General features: G+C 42.7%; 1 protein-coding gene across 2 annotated transcripts in view; it reads left to right on the top strand.

Moving 5' to 3' along the window:
* GRAMD4 (GRAM domain containing 4) overlaps positions 1-23,126 on the top strand; it is a 136,884-nt gene that overhangs the window by 9,525 nt on the left and 104,233 nt on the right. The window contains exon 1 of one of the 2 annotated variants that reach the window (XM_073652146.1): positions 1,286-1,432. The exons of the other annotated variant lie outside the window; for it this stretch is intronic. Coding sequence (XP_073508247.1) covers positions 1,428-1,432 — 5 coding nt within the window. The 5' untranslated portion in view covers positions 1,286-1,427. Of the gene's footprint in view, positions 1-1,285; positions 1,433-23,126 lie in introns of those variants that run through there. 2 annotated transcript variants of the gene reach the window in all.

The raw sequence follows: 23,126 nt of genomic DNA, 5'->3' as shown, positions 1-23,126 counted from the left end.
TGTACAATCCGGAGTTGGTAATACTGCTATGCTATCACAGCTGGGTTTCTGGCAGAAGAGAAGCAATGGGTGGGTCGTCTGCGCTGCTGATGGAGATTTGAAAGAATGGTCCAGGATACAAAGTAGACTTGATGCGATTTTATTATCACTAATAACGATAATAATAACAATTGATTATAAAGACACATCTAGTTTACATTGTGTCCTGGACCGTTCTCTCGGTTCTCCATCAGCAGCGCAGGTGATCCACCTATTGGTTCTTTTGTGGCATTTCAACGTTTCTTTTTTGTGAGACTGCAGTATTTGTCAAAGTTAAGCTGGGTCCTTGTGATGTGATACAAGCTTTACCTGGTGAGCAATTCCCTGCACTCCCTGCACCTTATTGTCCTTTATCATCAGATAAGACCCTATTGCGCTTTTTTTGCTCCTCTGCTTTTTCCTACAGCTGGGTCTCTGTTATTAATATTTTCTTCTAATTGTCTATCTTACTGGCTTCTCTATCCAAATACTGATATGGGTTATCCAGGACTATATTATTATTATTTTCTTTTACTGGGGGCCTAAGAACTAAAAGGCAGGTAGTCGATTACCTCCTTGTTCTGCTCAGCACAGATCTATGCCGGCACACAGTGGTCACAGACCGATCCTGCGGCTTCCGCTGACGTCATGTCGCCAGTGCAGCTGCTTCTCTTCCGCTCTGCTCGGTTGACAGGTTGTGCGTGCCAATATCCTGCTGACTGATAGCTGACTTCCCACTGCATAACTGAGTCGCACCCTGTCGACAGAGCAACCTGGAAGAAGCTGTGCTGCTCTGTTGATGTGTATCGGCTGAATCGCCAGTAGGAGCGGTCCGTGATCACTTTGAGCTGGCGCTGAATAGAACAGGCAGGTAATTGCAGGTTATTTTTTTTTTCTATGTGTCAAAAACTAATTTAGTCCTGGATAACCCCTGTAAATAAAATGTGCACCTTTCTAATATTTTAAGGAAAAAAAAAAAAATCTCACTTCTGTTCCCTGTTTGGCTTATCGATTACCTCCATGTCCTGTAAAATCATTCCTATTGTCATTACCAAAAATTGTTGCCAATTGTACAAAATGTGATTTTATTATCTGTATTATTTAAATGATTTCACATTATTGTCTTTGGAAAAGAAAACCAACATCTCCCCCTGTAGCTTCCATAATATACAGTTTCTCTTTTGTCCTCCCATGCACAATGATGAGATGACCTATAATGACCGGCCTAAAGGAAACTTGTCTTCTCATTGTTAACTGTGTAGTCAGTAGTTCCTCTTCTGCCATTGACTGCTCTGGTTGGAGACTAGTAGCCCTGTGACTGGAGAACTGGGACACAAAAAAAAGATTCTTTCTATAAAGCACTGAAGCAAAATTGCTGCTTACCTGGAGAGACCTGAGAATATTACAATATGAGGTAGTTCATCTTATTATTCATTGTCTGTCTATAATTTGTCTGCTGTGATATTTAGACTTTTCGCTCTCTCCTTAGACAGCGGCACTTTAGATTTTATCTAAATGATGCTTATTGTGAGTTATAAATCTCAGGACACTTATTGAGGAATAGAGCCAGTGACTGACACATCTCCAGACTGCTGCTTGTATGTCCTCTATAGGTGATTCAGCAATCATTGTCTAGAAGACAGGACAACCACCTAAAATTCAGCTTGTAGCCAACAGCTTTTAAGCTGAATGTAATCTACTGCTCCATATCTCAGCCGCTGCAGTCTTGAAAGAAGCTTACTGTGGTCTGCTTTAATTGGATTACTCTCAGGAAGTCCTGAAAAATGTCTTGCCCCTACGATCACTGCCTTACTTTACCTTTATACTTCCAGTTCTGCAAACCACTAGAATCAATGACTGATATTTGTAAATGCCATTAGCTGCTCTTTATATAGCGTTCACTTTTATGAGGTTTAGTGGTACTTTAACAAGGGATTTAAACTATGCTCTGACCTGTATTAGCATTAACCTTTTCATAATCTGATCTTTGCTACATTTCCACCTATTAGTGCTAAAGACCTTATGCCCCACGCTATTCTGTATGGCGTTTTGAATGCTAGCTTCAGTAGAGAAGGCGCTGGAGTAAGGTTGGTAAATTCATTCTTGAATTTGGCATATCTTTCAATAGTGTGCCACAGCCAAAAATATGAGGGCAAGGGCTACTGTATGTTTCTTTTATTTGTGGCACTTTTGTCATGATTTTTTGGGTATACCTAGCACAGCCCACGTAATAAGGTTGCAGATCTGGCCAGGTCTAATGGTTTTTTAAAAAAAGTCATAAAACCTTCATGATGAATGGGCCCCAATGGTCTAGATGCCTTTATCCTTAACAACCAACAAATTAGTCCACTTAGCCATTGCCAAATTAATGATTTTTATTCCTCATTCCCAAAAACCTTATTTATGCTAAATCAATGAGATGAACGCCTTATGGTTTGTGTGCACAATTGGAAGTTGCTTATGCCCTCCAGCAGGCATTTTGACATTTCAGTCGTTTTCTGCTGGCGGGTTTATATCATCAGAAGGGTTGAAGGAAAACCTTCTGCCTGAGCTAGATGAGTTCCATGTCTAGAGTGTGGGACTGTTGGAGCTCATTCAGACGTTAGTGATTTTTCATCTGTGTTTGTATGCCAAAACCAGGAGTGGAACTTACAGAAAAAGCTATAATTGAAAGATTGACACCTGTTCTGTGTTTTGGAGACACTCTTGGTTTTGGCATACAAATACTGATGAAAAATCACTAACGCCTGAATGAGCCCTTAAGGCTATGTTCACCTGACGTCCTTTTTCAAGTGGATTCCGCAGAGGTTCTGTCTGAAAAAGTGACACAATCGCCCACTAAAATGAATCTGGTGCACAGCAATGTCCAAATGACACTGCTGTGCACAAGTTCCATCTCATGTTACTCCCTTTAAATGCTTCAGGGATGGGAAACCGTGAGGTGGTTAAAAATGACATGCTCATTCTCGGACTTCCACAGCAGAGCTGCTGCAATAAGGTTGGCAATACCTCGACGACGCTACTTCAGGGAAATTACTGCTAGCGTTCTTCTGAAATGGCTTCGCCTGGGAAAACTCGACATTTGCGATGGCGTCTAAAAAATGCTGTGTGCACATAGCCCAACAACGAAAGTCGTTTTAGCTGCAGTAATTTGCGAGAGGTGCACAGTTGAACCTATATCAAATATGGAATTCCTTCAGGGGAAAGAGAGCGCTTTTTGAGCGCAGTGTAATTAAAATTGATGTGACCATAAAAAGCAAAACTTCTCACCTGGTAAAATTGTGCAAGTAGGGCCCAACTCCATATGCACATACAGTTGTGCTCAGAAGTTTACATACCCCGGCATAATTTTTCCTTTCTTGGTCTTGTTTCAGAGAATATGAATAATAACAAAAAAAACCTTTCCCCACTCATGGTTATTGGTTGGGTGAAGCCATTTATTGTCAAACTACTGTGTTTTCTCTATTTAAATCTTAATGATATTTCCTGGTATTTGGATTTGACAACTTTTGACAGTCATGTGCAGATTACAGTTTTAGTACGTTTCAGCTGCGGAAACGCTCTAAAAATGCATGTGCGTTTTTTTTTACCTGTGAATTTTCCACTTCTGCTGCAATTCTATGGGAGAAATCTGCACATAACTCTGCATACTCACAAGAGAAATTGACATGTAATGGATTTCAAAAATGCTCCTTTTACATAGTGTGTTTGTGTTTAAAAAAAATAAACAAAATTCTGGCCATGAGATTTGTATAAATTCCATCCACTTTGCTTTTTTTTGTATAGTGAGAATACAAAGTGCCACAAACTCATCATGTTCACCTTTTAAATAAAAATAAGGGATAAGTTTGTCGGAAGAGGGGATTTTAAAAAAAACAAAATAATAAAAAATACTGCCTGTAGCGAGAAGCAGTTAACGTTCTATTGTATTTCATTTTTGTTCTCAACGATAGAATTGAAGTGTAAAAAAAAAAAAAAAAAAAAAAAAAAAAAAAAAAGTGACGTGTAGATTGACAAAGCCAGTCAAGCAGAAGCAAGAGGGAGCTTCAGGGAAGGTAGTGATTAAACATCTTGAATTTCAAGACACACTGCATAAAAGGTGATTTAAAAAACGTAATTACAACTGGTTATAAAAACTGATCCAGGTACATGATGAAAATTCGCTATATATGATGGATGGCCTAATGTCAGATGTATTTGCAACTGCTTTGATTGACATCCTTGATTCCCCATCCATGCTGTCAGATTTCAATACTATGATTTGCTGATACAGTTCTGTAGAAGCCTTTAGCAGACTGTAATGTTTATTAACATAAAAAGAAATAATGACCTTGATAAGTTTAATGCTTTGCTCATCACTGCAGGTAAAGTAGCTTTGTTAAGGGGAAGTAAATGCTTTAGGCTGCGTGCCCGCGAAGCATTTTCCAAGCGTTTATGCTGCGGAATTTACACAGCGTAAACGCTTGGTAATTTTTTCCCCCCCATGGTCCCCAATGACAAGCCGCAATGTCAATGCCCATGCTGCGGATTTTTCCGCAGCATTTATGCTGCGCTCAAAAATCCGCAGTATGTCCATTAATTTTGCGGACACGCAGCGTAATCGCCGCCATTGACTTGCATTGGACCACGTGACATCCGCATCACTGCATCTGCACAAGCGGATATCACACGGTTCAATGTGCAGATGGTACCCGGGGCTGGAGAAGAGGAGACTCTCATCCAGACCTGGGTACCATAGAAACTGTAAAAAAAAGAATTTAAAATAAAAAATAAAGATTATACTTACCTTCCAATGTCCTCCCGGTGTTTTCTCCCCTTCGTCTGGTCTGCTCTATGGGTCGCGGTGTTGTGAAGGACCTGCCATGATGACATTGAGTCATGTGACCTGTCACATAACTCAATGATGTCACCGCAGGTCCTTCACACCACCGCGAGCCTGTGCAATAGACTGGACGCAGCAGAGAAAACACCGGGAGGACATCGGAAGGTACGCTTGGAAAATGCTTCGTGGGCACGCAGCCTAAGTATAATCTTTTTTTTATTTTTTTATTTTTTACCATTCTTATTCATTTTTTTTTTTTTTTTTAATAACTAACTTGGTCACACTACTATAAATCTATGCCGGTTGCATGGATTTATATAGTGTGAACAAGTTGTCAAGCACTTTTCCAAGTGATGCTAAAATCGCTTGGAAAAGCGTTTGATAACCCGCATGCAGAAACACTGCAGAAGCATGGTCCAGTAAACACTGTGGATTTACCTGCGTCCAATAGAACGTTTTAGACGCAGCAAAAATATGCGTCCAAAGCGCTTCTAAGTAGGGTTAAGGTCAGGCGAGTTTGCTGGCCAATCAAGCACAGTGATACTGTTGTTTTTAAACCAGGTATTGGTACTTTTGGCAGTGTGGACAGGTGCCAAGTCCTGCTGGAGAATGAAATTTCCATCTCCTAAAAGCTTGTCGGCAGAGGAAAGCATGAAGTGCTCTAAAATTTCCTGGTAGACGGCTGCGCTGATTTGGCCTTGATAAAACACAGTGGACCTACACCAGCAGATGACATGGCTCCCCAAACCATCACTGATTGTGAAACTTCACACTAGACCTCAAGCAGCTTGGATTGTGGCCTCTCCACTCATCCTCCAGACTCTGGGACATTTGTTTCCAAATGAAATGCAAAATTTACTTTCATCTGAAAACAACACCTTGGAGCACTGAGCAACAGTCCAGGTCTTTTTCTCCTTAGCCCAGGTAAGACTCTTCTGGCATTGTCTATTGGTCATGAGTGTCTTGACACAAGGAATGCGACACTTGTAGCCCATGTCCTGGAGACATCTGTATGTGATTGCTCTTGCAAAGTTTTGGAGGAAAAAAGTGTCTTATAGTCCGAAAAATACGGTAAATCCACACACAAACACACACCCCCTAAAGTGTTTGCACCCTTGAAATTGTTCCAGAAAATGAAGTATTTCTCCCAGAAAATTATTGCAAATACACGTTTTGTTATACACATGTTTATTTCCTTAGTGTGTATTGGAACAACACAAAAAATAAAGAAAAAAATGCAAATTGGACATAATTTCACAAAAGACCCCAAAAATGGGCCGGACTAAATTGTTAGCACTTTTCCAAAATTGTGGGTAATCAACTTGGTTTCAAGCATATGATGCTCGTTCAGACTCGCATGTGGCAAGTAACAGGTGTGTGCAATATGAGGGTCACACCTGAAACCAGATAAAGAGGAAATAAGTTGATTCAATCTTTGCATTGTGTGTCTGTGTGTGCCACACTAAGCATGGAGAACAGAAAGAAGAGAATAGAACGGTCTTAGGACTTGAGAACTAAAATTGTTGTAACCTTGAAATTGTTGATATTGTTCAAGTCGATCTCCAGAGATATTGTTACTTTGTCAACGGTGCGCAACATAATCAAGAACTTTACAACCCATAGCATTGTAGCTAATTTCCCTGGACAGCTGAGAAAAATTGATGATAGGTTGAAATGTAGGATAGTCCAGCTGATGGAAAAGCTGCCCCAATTAAATTGCAAACAAATTCAAGCAGTCCTGCAGGCTCTTGGTGCGTCAGTATCAGCGCAAACTATCCATTGACATTTGAATGAAATGAAACGCTATGGCAGGAGGCCCAGGAGGACCCCACTTCTGACACAGTCATAAAAAAGCTAGACGGCAGTTTGCCATAATATTCGTGAGTAAGCCATAATCCTGGGAAAGCATCTTGTGGACAGAGGAGACCAAGATAAGAGCTTTTTGGTAAAGCACATCAGCCTACGGTTTACTGAAAACGGAATGAAATCTACAAAGAAAAAAACAGTACCTACAGTCAAATATGGTGAAGGTTCAAAGAAGTTTAGGGGTTGTTTTGCTGCCTCTGGCATCATGAAATCTGAAGGTTGCCAAAGGATTTTGGGTCAGAATGTAGTGCCCAGTTTGATAAACCAGGGTTTTCTGCATAGGTCATGGGTATTTCAGTTAGACAATGACCCCAAACATGCTTCAAGAATCACCCAGAAATGGATGAAAACAAAATGCTGGAGAGTTCTGAAGTGGCCAGCAATAAGTCCCGATCTAAGTCCCATTGAACACTCGTGGAGAAATTTTAAAATTGCTGTTGGGAGAAGGCACCCTTCAAATATGAGCGACCTGGAGCAGTCTGCAAAAGAGTGGTCCAGTTATTTATTCCAAAGGGTGCTAACAATTTTGTCCGTCCCGTTTTTGGGGTTCTGTGTAACATTATGTCCAATATGCCGTTTTGTTCTAATACACACAAAGAAAATAAACGTGCAATTGGAACAATGCAATTTTAATTTATTAGTGTGTGTGTGTGTGTGTGTGTGTGTGTGTGTGTACAGGGGTTTCTGTATTCTTGCCTGATACTTGGGTATTACACGAAGTGGAATTCCAGTTTTGATATCTTAAAACATACAGTTTAAAGGGGACCTGTGAAGTTGAATATGGCATCTGATCTGCAGGCTGGATGTTATACAACAGGAGGAGTTTATCAGGTTGATAGAGTACGTTTTTGTGGGTAAAGTTTCAGTCAACTATGCATTTTATTCGTCTGTAAGCAGGAGTCCAGTGGGAGGTCTTCCCTGTGTGACTGCATGGAGAGATAGCTGTTAATCCGCAGTAGGCCACACTGTGGCTCTCATGCACACAAACATCAGAGATTTCAAGGAATAAAATACAAATTAGGTCTCTTTCACACGTTTGGATATTTCCGGATATGTGTGGCAACTGTGTGCCGCATCAGGATCACACTTACCGGTGACTGGGAATCAGCTGTAGAGTTAGCGCTGTCTCCAAGCGTCGGGTGCTGAACACTGCCCTCATCATTGTCCCCTGCCGGCGCTGCAATCAGTGCCAGCAAGGGACAATAATGAGAGTAGTATTCTTCTCCCGCTGTGTCCTAGTGTAAAAATAAGAATAAAATAAAAAACCTTATACTCACCTGTCCAAAGATGTCCCCCGCTGTAATCCACATGACCGCTCACATCAGGGAAAATGACTTGCTGCGGCGAGCGACCCCGGAGCTCTGCTGAGCTCACCGAGTGGTGTCCTGTCACTCGCTGAGCTCGGCTGCATCGGTGATTCCCAGGCACCGGTACATGTCACACTGATTACTTACGGATGTCATACTTGTGTCTTCAGTGTGCATGTGTGTTGGACGTTTTGCGGCCTGTCCTGCGAGAAAAAAAAACAGACATGTCAGCATGTTTTGCCCATGGACACACTATCCGTGGAAACACACTGACGTGTGCAGACCCATTCATTTGTATGGGTGTACGTGTGGAAACGGACATCACATGTATTTGAAATACTGATGTCTGAAAGGCGCCTTAGTCTGTCTTTTCACTTAATTTTTTTTAGAGTAGAAACTGAGCAGAAGTTCCCAGATTTTGGGAGTATTTGCAGAGCTTATTCTCCAAAATCTCTTAAAAAAAATTGTGCTTATATATCCTTATACTGAATCTTTTTCAACAATCCTATATTGTCTGCTCCTTTTCTCCTTGTTTCTACTATGATGTCCACATATCAGACTGAACCTGTATCTAGCATTCTAGGTTAATAGCATTCCAGTGCTTTTCAGCTGCCTTACCGAAAGCTTGGCTACCAGGAGAAAATTCACTTTGTTCCTCCCCGGAGCCATTGGCTTTGTCAGAGGCGTGCTGGAGCGTCTACAGTCATTGCTGAGGAGACAGTGAGCTTAGGATGTAATCACGCTTCGCACTTTGACAGCTCGCTCTATAGTGCATCTATGCTGAGCAAGCTATCATAGTGCCAGTTCGGGGGCATGCTCACAACCGCCGCTCACAATGCTGTGAGTGATGACTGAAGCTGCTCTAGGCACGCCCCTTTGACTCAAAGCCAGCGGCTCTCTGTAGGAATAAAGTACATTTTTTTTTTTTCCGGTAGCCACTCTTTCAGTAAAGCAGCCGCTATTAACCTGCTGATAAACCCCATATCTACAGGTTAATAGCATTTGGGGACATGACAGGTTCCTTTAAGAACGTGTGTAGGCTTGGGCTACTCATCTTATGTCTGCAGATTACTCTTAATCAGAATATTTGGTTACTTTTTGCTTTTGAACTATTTTTTTTTTTGTTGTTGCTATCGCTCGTGTAGTCCTATGCGTGACTGAACTGTAGAGTGACACAGATGTGAACTTCCTCTCCATTCTGTGTACTGGTCTAGCTCTAGTAAGATTGATTGTTAATCAATATGACATTGACATTGCATCAACTGCCAGGTTCAGTGTGATTCATAGTAGGGGAAAATATTCATCATTCCCTTTAAAGTATTCAAATCCTAAACCATGAAGGCTATTGTTCTAGTATATTTGCTCAGAGAGTTATCATATTGTGTAGTCACACGTATGGGCAATAAAGACCACAGATAAGCCATTCTTATCACCAGAGAAAAGAACCTTCACATTTTAAATGAATGGCCTATATAATGCAAGAGCAGGCTGCTTCCGCTAGAGCTGGAGACACTCTTACGGCTGTCACAATGTGTTGGAATGTTTTTTTTTTGCCTTGGCACTGAAAACTGCACGACAAAAGCACACTTGGTTTTACGCGCGGGGACCCGAAGTCTGACATGTAAAACTGCGCATGCGCCCCACAAATATCAGTGCTCGCCGGGAGAAAATTTGAAATACGTGGGCGGCACAAGCAGGGGCTGAATGCGACGCCCGCCCGTTACTGAATATGAGGAACACACCCCTATGACTGAAAACAAGCAGGTAGGATATAAATAATAAAATGTTATAGAATCATTATAACACCACCAATTTTAATGAAAAAAGCTTGTTAGTGATGCAAATTGAACCACTAACAAAGCAATGGGGGCAGTGTAGATAGTGGACAGGACATGACAGGTTCCCTTTAATGCCAGTATTTTATATTTTTTCCACGGCAAATTTAAAATGTGGTCTATACACACATTTCTGTGTTTAATGTTATGTGCACATATATTGAATATTTGGATGCAGAAATATCGGCACCATTTCTGCATCTCTTGGCAGGAAAAACACAGCAGACAATACGCACATTTTTCACTTGCATTTTTCACCTGTGTTTTTGTTCAGCAATGATGGCTATTTGTAGCTTATAAAGCTAGTTGAGAAAAAAAAAGGAAGCTTGTATAAAGATAGATATCCGACAGATATATAATTTTACAACCCAAAGACACATTAGTGCCTTTCATGTGGAGCTTATTGTACATTATTAACCTAATAAATGAAAAAAAAAGACATACCTCTTTTTTGGTAACCAGCAAAGGTAAAGCAGACAGCTGTGAGCTGATATTATCAGGATGGGAAAAGTCCCTGATTATTAGGCCCTTTCAAGCCTAAAAATACCAGCCCTCGGCCGCCCCAAAATTGGTGCATCACATGAGATGCTCCATTTTTGATGATTCACCTTGGCTCTTCCCGATTGCCCTGGTGCGTTGGCTATCGGGGTAATGGGGCTTGGGGTTTGTCAGCTGTGAAGTGTCCAAAAACACAGGTAATATCAAGCCCTGGTGTTAGTAATGGAGAGGTGTCTATCAGACACCCCCATTACTAACCTAATAATATATATTAAAAAAACACACAAAAAAATACTTCATGTAAATAAACACTCGCCAACACTTCCCTGGTTCACCACTTTATTTAACCCCTTTACAGCCTGTGCCGTATTTGTACGCACAAGGCTGTAACCCCCGGTTCAGTGAGGGCTCTGGCGCTGAGCCTGCACTGAACCGGGCACATGTCAGCTGATTATTACAGCTGACATGTGCCCACAACAGCCGCAGGTGGAATCGCGATCCACCCGCGGCTGTTAACATGTTAAATGGACGCTGTCAATCTCTGACAGCGGCATTTAACTTGCGCAAACCGGATGCGCATCACTTACCCCGCCCATCGGCGACCCCCGTCACGTGATCGCGGGTCACCGATGGGTTGGCATGACAACCCTGGGTCTGCAGCAGACTCCAGTGGTTGTCATAAGCTGGTCGCTATGAGCGCCACCTAGTGGTCTGCGCTCATAGCACAGGACCATTTGTGCTGCATAGGGGTGATCTGCTGATCATCTCTATGTAGCAGAGGCGATCAGACAAGTGCTGCTTCTAGTCTCCCATGGAGACTATAGAAGCGAGCAAAAAGTTAAAAAAAAAAAAAAAAAAAAAAGGTTTTAAAAATTATAAAAGTTTAATTCGCCCCATTCAAAATAAAATAATTAAAAAAATCCCACATGCACATATTTGGTATCGCTGCGTTCAGAATCGCCCGATCTATCAATCTAAAAAAAGAATTAATCCGATCGGTAAACGGCGTAACGAGAAAAATTCTAAACGCCAGAATTACATTTTTTGGTCGCCTCAACATTGCAATAAAATGCAATAACGGGCGATCAAAACATTGGATCTACCCCCAAATGGTATCAATAAAAACTTCAGCTCGGCATGCAAAAAATAAGCCCTCACCCGGCCCCAGAACCCTGAAAAATGGAGACGGTACGGGTCTTGGAAAATGGTGCTTTTTTTTTTTTTTTCCCCAAAGCAAACTTTGGAATTTTTTTCACTACTTAAAAGAACCTATACATGTTTGGTTTCTACAAACTCGTAATAACCTGGAGAATAATAATGGCAGGTCAGTTTTAGCATTCAGTGAACGGGGTAAAAGTATTTTTAAAAAAACATCTGTGGTATTACACTTTTTTTGCAATTTCACCGCACTTGGAATTTTTTTCCCGTACACGATATGGTAAAACTAGTAATGGCGTTGAAAAGTACAACTCGTCCCGCAAAAAATAAGCCCTTACGCGGCCATATTGACCAAAAAATAAAAACGTTATGGCTCTGGGAACAAAGGAAGCAAAAAATGAAAATGCAAAAACGGAAAATCCCAGGGTTGCTAAAGGGTTAAATAAATAAATAAATTCCCATGCTGGTCCGACGTAGTCTACCAAATCTGACCTTTTTCTGAGAGGGCTTTTTGCAAACTAGCAGTGAATGCGAAAACGCCTAAAAAAATTAATGCTAAAATATGTACTTTATGCATTTTTGTTCTTTTTATTCAATATTTTGAGCTGTTGTATTTTCCTTTTACACAATTGACTTTCAGAAAAAATACCAAATATCAGTTATATAGATAAGACTTGTATAGATAAAAGTTACTTACCGGTAACTAGATTTTTCAGAACCCATGACAGCACCACGAGAGAGGGGATCCGCCCTTCAAGGACAGGAAACTTAGGGGATAGAAAGGGCAGTACCTCTCCTTCTCATCAATTGAATTACAGAGCACGAGAGGACCTCCAATAGTTATTACAACAATTTAAAAAAAAAAAATACGTGGTGTTGGTATCTCAAACTCAAAACGTGAATTTATAATTCTAGTGTAAGAAGTGCTCACTCAAATGTGAAGGAAGGGAATGTAAGGGTGCTGTCATGGGTTCCGAAAAATCCCGCTACCAGTAAGTAACTATTTTTCGATCACCGCACCACGGGAGAATTAGAGAAATAAGAATTCAGGGAGGGTCCACAGCCTGCAGCACCCATCTCCCAAAGGTGAGGTTGTAAGAGGAAATCATATCCAACCTAGAATGCTTATAGAAAGTGGAAGGCGAAGACTAGGTTGCCGCCTTGCAAATCTGTTCGATTAAAACATCTGATCTCTCTGCTGAGGAGGTTGCCACGGCCCTTGTGGAGTGAGCCTTCAAACCTTTTGGAACGGTTTAACCACTTGCTGAGTAAGCTAAAGAAATGGCCTCCCAAATCCACCTAGCAGTTGTGCACTTTGAAGCTTTAAGCCCTTTCCTAGGTCCCTGGAAGGAAACAAATAATGAACTATCCCTCCTCTAAGCTTCCGTAACAGACTGGTTTCTAACCAGACATCTTTTAACATCCAGAGTATGACGTTTTTTTCTTTCTGATTTTTTTTGGGCTAGAGCAAAAGGAAGGACTACCTCCTGTAATCTATGAATCTGGATACTACTTTAGGTAGGCTGGATCAGGCTTCAAAATGAATCGGTCTTATAGAATTTGTGTAAATGATGGACCTACAGAAAGGGCCTGAATATCACTGATCCTACGAGACCCAATGATTTTTTGCTTAATCAATTATACAGATCCCCTAGTGCTGACATCTGGACTTTGTGGTTACTCGTGGACAGGCCTAGTTTGAGACCTTTTTGCATAAATTCTAGAATACGACCAACTGGTGCCTCTTCCTTTATTTTTGACCCTGAAGTGGAGAAAAACTTTCAAGTTCTGGCATAGATTTATTTATTTTTTTTGGTGCAGCTGCCTTTCTACTTTGAAGTAGGGTGGAAATAAGATTAGGGATCCTTTTTATTTTTTTTATTTTTTATTTTTTTTAATTTTCTCTCAACACTGCCGTCTCAAATTCCACGCTGTTTAAATGCAGGTTGGATAGTGCACTGGTCCTTGTGAGAGAAGATTCGGAATCTCCGGAAGTACCTATGGTCCAATGACGGACATTATACTTAACCATGAGAATCATGGTCTTCTGGGCCAAAAAGGAGCAATTAGAATAATTCTTGCCCTCTCCTCCCTAATTTTCCTTAGAACTAATGGGATTAGGGCTGCTTGTGGCAAGATGTATGCCAGATCGTACTTGTGGAAAGATATGTCAGGTCGTAATTCAATGGGATCAGGAAGACTACCACTTGGGGACCCTCCCTGGGATTCAGAGAACAATGGTCTTCTTACTTTTCTGTTTAGTCTGTTGGCGAATAGATCTACGTCTGGGCCCCACATCTGTACTATCTGCTTGAAGACCCTGATTTAATTCCCATTTCCCTTGCCTTAGTTGATTGTGGCTTAGGAAGTCCGCCTTGATACTTTCTTTTCCTTTTTATATAAAGAGCTGTCAAAGAAAGGAGATGACCCTCCGCTAATTCGAATAAGCAATCTGCTACCTCCATCAAGGGTCTGGATCGGGTTCCCTTGTGGGGTGGTGGGTTGGTGATTTATATATGCCACTGACACCTGATTGTCCGAGAGGATTCTGACATGATGACCCTGTAGGGATACAATGAGTTCCCTACTGCAAGTTCTACTATTAGCAACTCTTTTGAGTTTGATGAAACTGCTCTCTCTCGTTCCCTGTCCAGACCCACTGGATCATTATATCTTCTAGATGAGCTCCCCACCCCCTGGGGCTTGCATCTGTGGTGACTACCCTTTGCTATGTGCCCATGTAGCAGATTTGATGCAGTGCGTTTTTGCCTCTCTGGCAGAAAAAACGCATGCAGATTTACATGCGTTTTTTCTGCCAGAGAGAAGCGTTTTTTCAGCGTTTTTTCATGCGTTTTCGCATGCGTTTTTTCAAGCACTTTTCCAAGCGATTTTGAGCATCACTTGGAAAAGTGCTTAACAAGTTGGTCACACAATATAAATCCATGCAACCTGTATACTCACCTCTCCGGTCTTCTCCCAGCGGCGATCCTCTCTCCTCGGCGTCCTGCGGTGTACTTGCAGGACCTGTGGTGACGTCATTTAGTCAGCTGATGGTCATGCGACCGCTGACGTCGGTGGTCAGGTGATGGTTGCGTGACCATCAGCTGACTAAATGACGACGCCGAGGAGAGAGGACGCGGCCGGGAGAAGACCGGAGAGGTGAGTGTACAGGTTTTTTTATTTTTAACTTTTTTATTTCTTTTTTTCACCACGTGGTAGCCGGGATGAAGAGGAGTTGTAGTCTCCTCTTCATCCTGGGTACCACACGCACTGCGATTACGCCGCAAATTCGCGGCCATTGAATTTAATTGAAACGCAGCAAATCCACATATACCTGCGGGTTTGCTGCGTTTCAATGTTCCTCAAAGGCTGCGAATTTGCGGCGTAATCGCGGGAGAAATGGTCATGCTGCGTTTTGCAACGCAATGTGAATTCGGCTCGCTAATTAGCGCATCATGTGCACAGCACATCCAAATTCACATTGCTTTGCATGGCAGACTGTTTTACAAGCGTTTTCGCGGTCATAAAAATGCCACAAAAACGCTGCGTGTGCACATAGCCTAACTCTGTTCACCCAGGGAACCCCTCCTTGACAAGTTCGATAAATTTAGCCACCAAAGGAGAGTCTACATTGTCCTTAGGGATATTGATATCTTCCCTTGCAGGTACCCCTTTAGGGAAATCCTGTTTTCTAGGACATCCCACTGCAAGACCCTGGAATGGAACTGGGCCCACAGGACTGCCTGAATGCACAAGGTTAAAGAACCCAGGAGGTACATTGCTCTCCTGAGGGACGTGGTGAGGACTTCCAAAGCTTGCGACACCTGATTCGGATTTTTCTTCTATCTTGTCCACTGAGAGATAACACTCCTAAACCTCCGAGTCCAAAAGGAGCCCTAGAAATTCCTGTATTTTTCGGGGCTCTAATCTTGACTTTTTTTAGATTTAATAGCCAGTCTAAATTCTTTAAGGTAAACCTCTCTTCTAGCTGACTTGCACAATGGTGGACTGAATTGCCCACCACTAGAAAGTAGTCCAGAAATGGGACAATTAACACGTCCTTCTCTACAGGGCTGGGGAGTCGGTAAGCCAAAACTCCGACTCCCGACCCCACGACTCCGACTCCCTCATACATGGCTCATGTTTAAGTGATAAATTTACTGTAGCACAGATTCATCTCAGCTAAAAGTCTAGACCAGGGGTCTCAAACTGAGCTGGGTATATGGGCCGCACATAGGAAAAATGAATGTGAAAGGCCGCATTCTTTTCAGGACAAGATGACATCTTTAGTAATGCCATATTATTTTTTTCTATACACCTATTGATAATTTTTTTGAACATTTTTGGCTTGTTTTTTATTTTATTATTTTAAATGGCATTCATCTTATGGGCAATGGAACAGTTTTCTAACTTGAGTCACTATGGGTTCTAAGATAACAAACAAGCACTTTTATTTGTCAGTTTTAGTGTCAAATTTTTTTTCATACTTTTGAATTTTTTTTTACATTTTTACAATTTTTATTTCCTTTCTGTGCCCTCTAATTGGCCACAAACAATAATTTTCTCTTAAAATTAGCACAATATAATATTTTTGACCAACATCTTATCGTAATGTGCCCATCTTGTAGTAATATTCCCATCCTGGTCCCCTTCTTGTACTAATGTTCCCATTTTATAGTAATGTGCCCATCCTGGTCCCCATCTTGTAGTAATGTCCCCATCCTGGTCAGCATCTTGTCATAGTGTCCCCATCCTGGTTCTCATCTTGTAGTAAATTCCCCAATTCATCACGGGAGCTCCGATGCCTGCGGACCGCATGAAGTGGCCTCGGGCTGCATGAGGCCCTCGGGCCACGTGTTTGAGACCCCTGGTCTAGACCCTTACATCAGGAATAGGACAGACATTTATAGGACATTTCATAACTTTCCCAAATTCTTATGAAAAAATATTCCCCACAAACTGCATTGAATTACTGTACCCAATTTTAGGAGTCAATGTTGGTCCATTTTATACCGACTTCACCAAAATGGGCTCCGACTCAAACTCCACAACTCCGACTCCACAGCCCTGCTTCTCTCGTAGATGAGCCGTTACCTCTGCGATCACCTTTTGTGAAGACTTGAGGAGTTATCGCTAAGCCAAATGGAGAGCCCTGAACTGAAAATGTTTGACTACCTCCGCAATGGCTATCGCTACCCTAAGGTATTTCTGGTGTTCTCTTTGTATGGGCACATGATAGTATGCATCTTTCAGATCTAAAACTGACATGAAACAATCTGGGAAGAACATCTTTATTGTTGACTTTTTTATAGATTCCGTTTTGAATGGTTGAATTCTCAGGAATTTTATTAAGCCACTCAAATTTATTATAGCCCTGAAAGAACCATCTGGCTTTTTTATTGAAAAGACAGAGGAGTACAACCCCTCCCCCCTTTCCGACACAACTTCCAGGAGGACAGCCTTCTGTACCAGATCTAAGACTTTGGCTTCTAAGGCCAGCTGTTATCTCGGTGAAGTCCGAGGTGGGAGTCAAAACTTACTTCCTTCTCAGGATAGACTGGAGCTCTAGCAACTCTGTTTTTATCAGGCTGAGAATCCAACTGCTACTCGATATTCTTTCCCAGGCAGGGAAAAAGGAGAGCCCACCCCTCCCCCGACCTGGGACAGGAGTCATTGGCCTGATATTATTATTGATTGATGGAGGGGGAGGATGATGATGATGATATACATATATTTTTTTGGCATCCTGGGAGGAGGTTCCAAACAAAGCCTCTACCTTTTTTTTTTTTTCTCCCTCCCATCTATCTTGCTCTCTGGGGGTTTTCCTTTTGATTGGTCCTCTCTTCCGAAAGGACCACTTGTAGGCTGGGATGGATAGATTAGGAAATCCTTTTTTGACATCCCCAGCTTTCTCTAGAATTACATCCAAAGCTGGGCCAAACTCATACTCTCCTTTTAGTGCTTGCTCCCACTTACGATTAAATTGGACAAATGCAAGTCGATAAATCTGATTACATTTGGTCAAATGTTAATTTATGAGTGTGTGCTAATGACTTTTTTTTTTTTTTTTTTTAAGCTCCTATCAGACTGACAAAACGCAGCATGCTGCGATTGCATGCTGGATTCGGATTGCACGCACCCATATAAGTCTATGGGTGCGTGTGAAAATTCGCACTGCAGTCTGATATCACCCGAGTGCACTGCGATTCCCAAATTCGCCGGCAACAGGAAAATTAATTTCTCCGTCTCCTCCGCAGTTGTTCTGTGATCTTCTGTGTAAGAGGATCGGAACACTGAGCATGACACTCGGCTCCCGCTTGCAGCAGAGCAGGAGTCAAGTGTCATTAGCATATCTCATCCGATGCGTGATTCGCTAGTGTGACCCCGGACTTACATGGAAAGGCACACAACCTCGCTTTGGCCTGAATATAAAGCAGCCAGCACTTCAACCACAAAGCCCTATAGGCTGCTTTCTAAAGTGCAGCTGAAGCATTTGGTAGAAATGCTATTGATCCCTGCTTGAAAGAGATAGTGGCCAAAATATTGTTCCTCACCACCTTATTCTTCACCTGGGCTTCTAGGCTATCCAACCAGGTCATTAAAGATCTAACAGTACACTTTGCTGCCACCGCTTGTTTTAATTCTCCGGTTGATGTCTCCCATGTACCTCTGAGAAAAAATGTCTGCTTTTCTATCAAGGGGAGTATTATTATTATTATTTATTATTATTATAGCACCATTTATTCCATGGCGCTTTACATGTGAAAAAGGGGGTATACATAGCAGAAACAATTACAAAAATCTTGAACAAAAACGCAACGGCAAACTGATATAGGAGGAGAGAGGACCCTGCTCGTGAGGGCTCTTGAACTCTACAAGGGATCGGTGAGGATACAGTAGGTGAGGGTAGTGCTGGTCGTGCAGCGGTATGGTGGAGTGAGGGTAACTGCAAGTTGTATGCTTGTCTTAAGAGGTTGGTCTTCAGGTTCCTTTTGAAGGTTTCCACGGGTAGGTGAGAGTCTGATACTTTGGTGTAGAGAGTTCCAGAGTAGGGGGGGATCCACGGAAAAAATCTTGTATGCTATTGTGGGGAAAGGAGATAAAAAGGGAGTAGGGAAAGGAGATCTTGTGAGGATCGTAGGTTGCGTGTAGGTATGGACCGAGAGACTGGGTCACAGATGTATGGAGGAGACAGGTTGTGGATGGCTTTGTATGCCGTGGTTAGGGTTTTGAACTGGAGTCTCTGGGCAATGGAGCCAGTGAAGCTTTTGACAGAGAGGAGAGGCTGGGGAATAGCGGGGGGGACAGGTGGATTAGTCTGGCAGCAGAGTTTAGGACAGATTGGAGGGGTGCGAGAGTGTTATAGGGGAGGCCACAGAGCAGGAAGTTGCAGTAGTCGAGGTGGGAGATGATGAGGGCGTGCACTAGTGTTTTTGCAGATTCGTGGTTGAGGAATGTGCGTATCCGGGAGATGGTTTTGAGTCGGCAGGAAGTGGAAAGGGCTTGGATATGTGGTTTGAAGGACTGGTTAGAGTCCAGGGTTACCCCAAGGCAGCGAGCTTGTGGGACTTTATCCCCATATCATCAAAGGGGAGGCTAGATTTTCTAGATGCTTTTGTTATGGCCACATCAAGTTTAGGAGCTTTATCCCAGATGGACGAAGAAGCCTACTCAAAAGCATACCTCCTTTTTAAACGATCGGGGAAGAGAGCCTCTCTTCTCTGGTCTCTTCCACTTCTGGACTAGTGCCTGGATCTTTTTATTTAATGGAAATATTCTACATTTCTTTTGATCTAAATGTCTTGCACAAACCTCTCAGGTTTGGAATTCACTATCCCCATTGTGGCTCTGACCACTTTTATCAGTCTCTTCTAATGGGAAATAGTGATGCCCTATGTTGCTGTCTGCTGAAGAGGCTGACGAGGAATCAGAGGAGTCGTCATCACTATCTAACCTAGAAGCATTTGACATAGGGGAGAACTGCCTATCCCTTCTATCCTTCTTTTTCTTTTGATGCGCTTTTTGAGTGAGGGATCTCAGGGACTCTTTAACTTACGCCTTGATGATGGACCTTAGATCAGTGCTGAAGTTAGGGGTTTCCTCGGCCACCGTCTGTTTTTTACAGGACTGGCAAAGTCTTTTCTGGTAGGAATCTGGCAACAATATTTTACAAAGCGCGCACTCCTTGTGCTTAGATTTTGACACACCTTTCTTTCCCTGGCAATAAATGATAAAGAAAAAAAACCTCATTACCAAGTGAACTTTCACGAAGATCACTTACCACTCTGAGGCAATCAAATGGTACTGGATTAAGAGGAGGACACATATCAGCCAAAAGACCATGTCTGGAGGCTGAAGAATCAATCACTTTACTGGAGCTCCACTGACTGGACCTGCTACTCTTTGCAGTACTCCATGTGTCTCCGACACGGCTCCCGCCACCACTGCCACGGGTTTGACACCGTTCCACTTGTTCCTGGGGCTTACCATCAGCCTGCTGCTGCTTCTGCTCGGTGTCTGTCTCCATCTTCCTGGAGAGGGCAGCTGGAGCACGGAAGCGCTCACCCGGCGGTCTCTCTGCGCTTAAATGTGGGACCTGCATTACGGCCCACCCTCCAGACCTCTTCTGGTACACTCCGGAAGTTCATGGTCACCTGGCTCCTGCGTGATACCTGGGCGTGTCTCCCGGCGTTTCTTTACAGAATAAAGAGGGCGGTACCTCTCCCTCGCATCAGTTGGTTTTCTGTCCTTGAAGAGCGGATCCCTCTCTCGTGGTGCTGTCATGGGTGATCGAGAAATCGCATTCTAGGCAATTTGAACAGAAGCTTAAGAAGTTATATCATTTTAATGTTGTACTGAGAACTTCATGCTACCTTTTGGGGCATTTGATTGTCATAAATAAAGAATACCTCTCTGTGAAGTTGAGCAGAGATCTGTTGCAAAAATGGGTGTTGTGTAGTGGACTTGAGAGAAAATGAAAAGACAAACTAAACTTCCAAATAACAGCTTGATGTAGGAAAAAAAACAATGTGCTTGGCACTCGATGGCTAGGTATCTTCGCACTGAAAAGGATACAGCTTGATGGGCAAACCCTTCAAACTTTTTTTTTTTTTTGTCAGTTCGGTCCCTGATGAGGACCGTTTGTAGGTATTACTGTGTTAGTTTATACACATACGCACACCAACATAGACTCTTTGTTATGTATATCAATCTGATTCATAGATGGAAGTAAAAAACATCCGGCATCCTTTCTATGTAGGGGGATAACAAGAATGGTCGACAGTTGCAGTAACCTTTTCCTTTGGAAAACTGTTAATATCTGGCCATTCAATTTCTGTTTATTTAGCTGTGCAGGCAAATGTGTTAAACCATGCTTCTACAAAAAGTCTGTTCCAATCCTTTTGTAGTTGATTAGTAAAAAATGCAAAAACACATCTATTGACTATTGTATCTTAAAGAGAACTTGGTTTACAGCCATTAAACCACCATGTTGCAATGCAGCAGGGGTTTAAAACATACCTATGTCAAAACAGGATACTACAACTTATCTGTGTGATTTGCATGCACTTGCTGCTATTAGGCTTTTCTCATCCCTTTTACTACCTAATGTCAAAATGGCTGGTTTAGACATATGCACACTTGAAATGCTAAACACCTGATGTGCAAAGAAATGTTGAGTGTCTGGACTTTTCTATAAGCCATACCTTTATGCACACTCTACTGCTTATAGTGTGTATATGGTATATGTGTGCGTGTATGCAATATTATATATATACCCTGCTCAAAAAAGTAAAGGGAACACTCAAATAACACATCCTAGATCTGAATGAATGAAATATTCTCATTGAATACTTTGTTCTGTACAAAGTTGAATGTGCTGACAACAAAATCACACATAAATCATCAATGGAAATCAAATTTATTAACCAATAGAGGCCTGGATTTGGAGTCACCCCTAAAATTAAAGTGGAAAAACACACTACAGGCTGATCCAACTTTGATGTAATGTCCTTAAAACAAGTCAAAATGAGGCTCAGTATTGTGTGTGGCCTCCACGTGCCTGTATGACCTCCCTACAACGCCTGGGCATGCTCCTGATGAGGTTGCGGATGGTCTCCTGTGGGATCTCCTCCCAGACCTGGACTAAAGCATCCGCCAACTCCTGGACAGTCTGTGGTGCAGTTGGTGGATGGAGCGAGACATGATGTCCCAGATGTGCTCAATCATATTCAGGTCTGGGGAACAGGCGGGCCAGTCCATAGCTTCAATGCCTTCATCTTGCAGGAACTGCTGACACCCTCCAGCCACATGAGGTCTTTCATTGTCCTGCATTAGGAGGATCCCAGGGCCAACCGCACCAGCATATGGTCTCACAAGGGGTCTGAGGATCTCATCTTGGTACCTAATGGCAGTCAGGCTACCTCTGGCGAGCACATGGAGGGCTGTGCGGCCCTCCAAAGAAATTCCACCCCACACCATTACTGACCCACTGCCAAACCGGTCAGGCAGATCGCTCTCCACGGCGTCTCCAGACTCTGTTACGTCTGTCACATGTGCTCAGTGTGAACCTGCTTTCATCTGTGAAGAGCACAGGGCGCCAGTGGCGACTTTGCCAATCCTGGTGTTCTGTGGCAAATACCAAGTGTCCTGCACGGTTTTGGGCTGTGAGCACAACCCCCATCTGTTGACGTCGGGCCCTCATACCACCCTCATGGAGTCGGTTTCTAATCGTTTGTGCAGACACATACACATTTGTGGCCTGATGGAGGTCATTTTGCAGGGCTCTGGCAGTGCTCCTCCTGTTCCTCCTTGCACAAAGGCGGAGGTAGCGGTCCTGCTGCTGGGTTGTTGCCCTCCTACGGCCCCCTCCACATCTCCTGGTGTACTGGCCTGTCTCCTGGTAGCGCCTCCAGCTTCTGGACACTATGCTGACAGACACAGCAAACCTTCTTGCCACAGCTCGCATTGATGTGCCATCCTGGATGAGCTGCACTACCTGAGCAACTTCTGTGGGTTGTAGAGTCCGTCTCCTGCTACCACGAGTGTGAAAGCACAACCAACATTCAAAAGTGACCAAAACATCAGCTAGAAAGCATTGGTACTGAGATGTGGTCTGTGGTCCCCACCTGCAGAACCACTCCTTTTATTGAGTGTGTCTTGATAATTGCCAATAATTTCCATCTATTGTCTATTCCATGTGCACAACAGCATGTGAAATTGATTGTCAATCAGTGTTGCTTCCTAAGTGGACAGTTTGATTTCACAGAAGTTTGATTTACTTGGAGTTATATTCTGTTGTTTAAGTGTTCCCTTTATTTTTTTTTAGCAGTGTATACACACACACACACACACACACACACACACACACACACACACACACACACACACACACACACACACACAGAGCTCTGGCAAAAATTGAGACCACTGCACTTTCTAAAACTCACCATCTCTACGTGTCTTGACAGCCTTTCCATTTCAATGTCAGTTGAATTCAAACCAAAGTACACCTCATTCTACTTAATGTGCTTCTGATTAGGTGATCACCTGAACCAAATCTTATGTAACAAGAGAAAGTATAAAAAACACTTCTGTGGTCTTCATAATCCTCTTGCAATAGGA

The sequence above is a fragment of the Phyllobates terribilis genome, unplaced genomic scaffold (genome assembly GCF_046119375.1).
Source record: "Phyllobates terribilis strain yellow unplaced genomic scaffold, ASM4611937v1 Scaffold_11__3_contigs__length_659146591, whole genome shotgun sequence".
Lineage (NCBI taxonomy): Eukaryota > Metazoa > Chordata > Amphibia > Anura > Dendrobatidae > Phyllobates > Phyllobates terribilis.
This window is presented reverse-complemented; position numbering and strand designations above follow the sequence as displayed.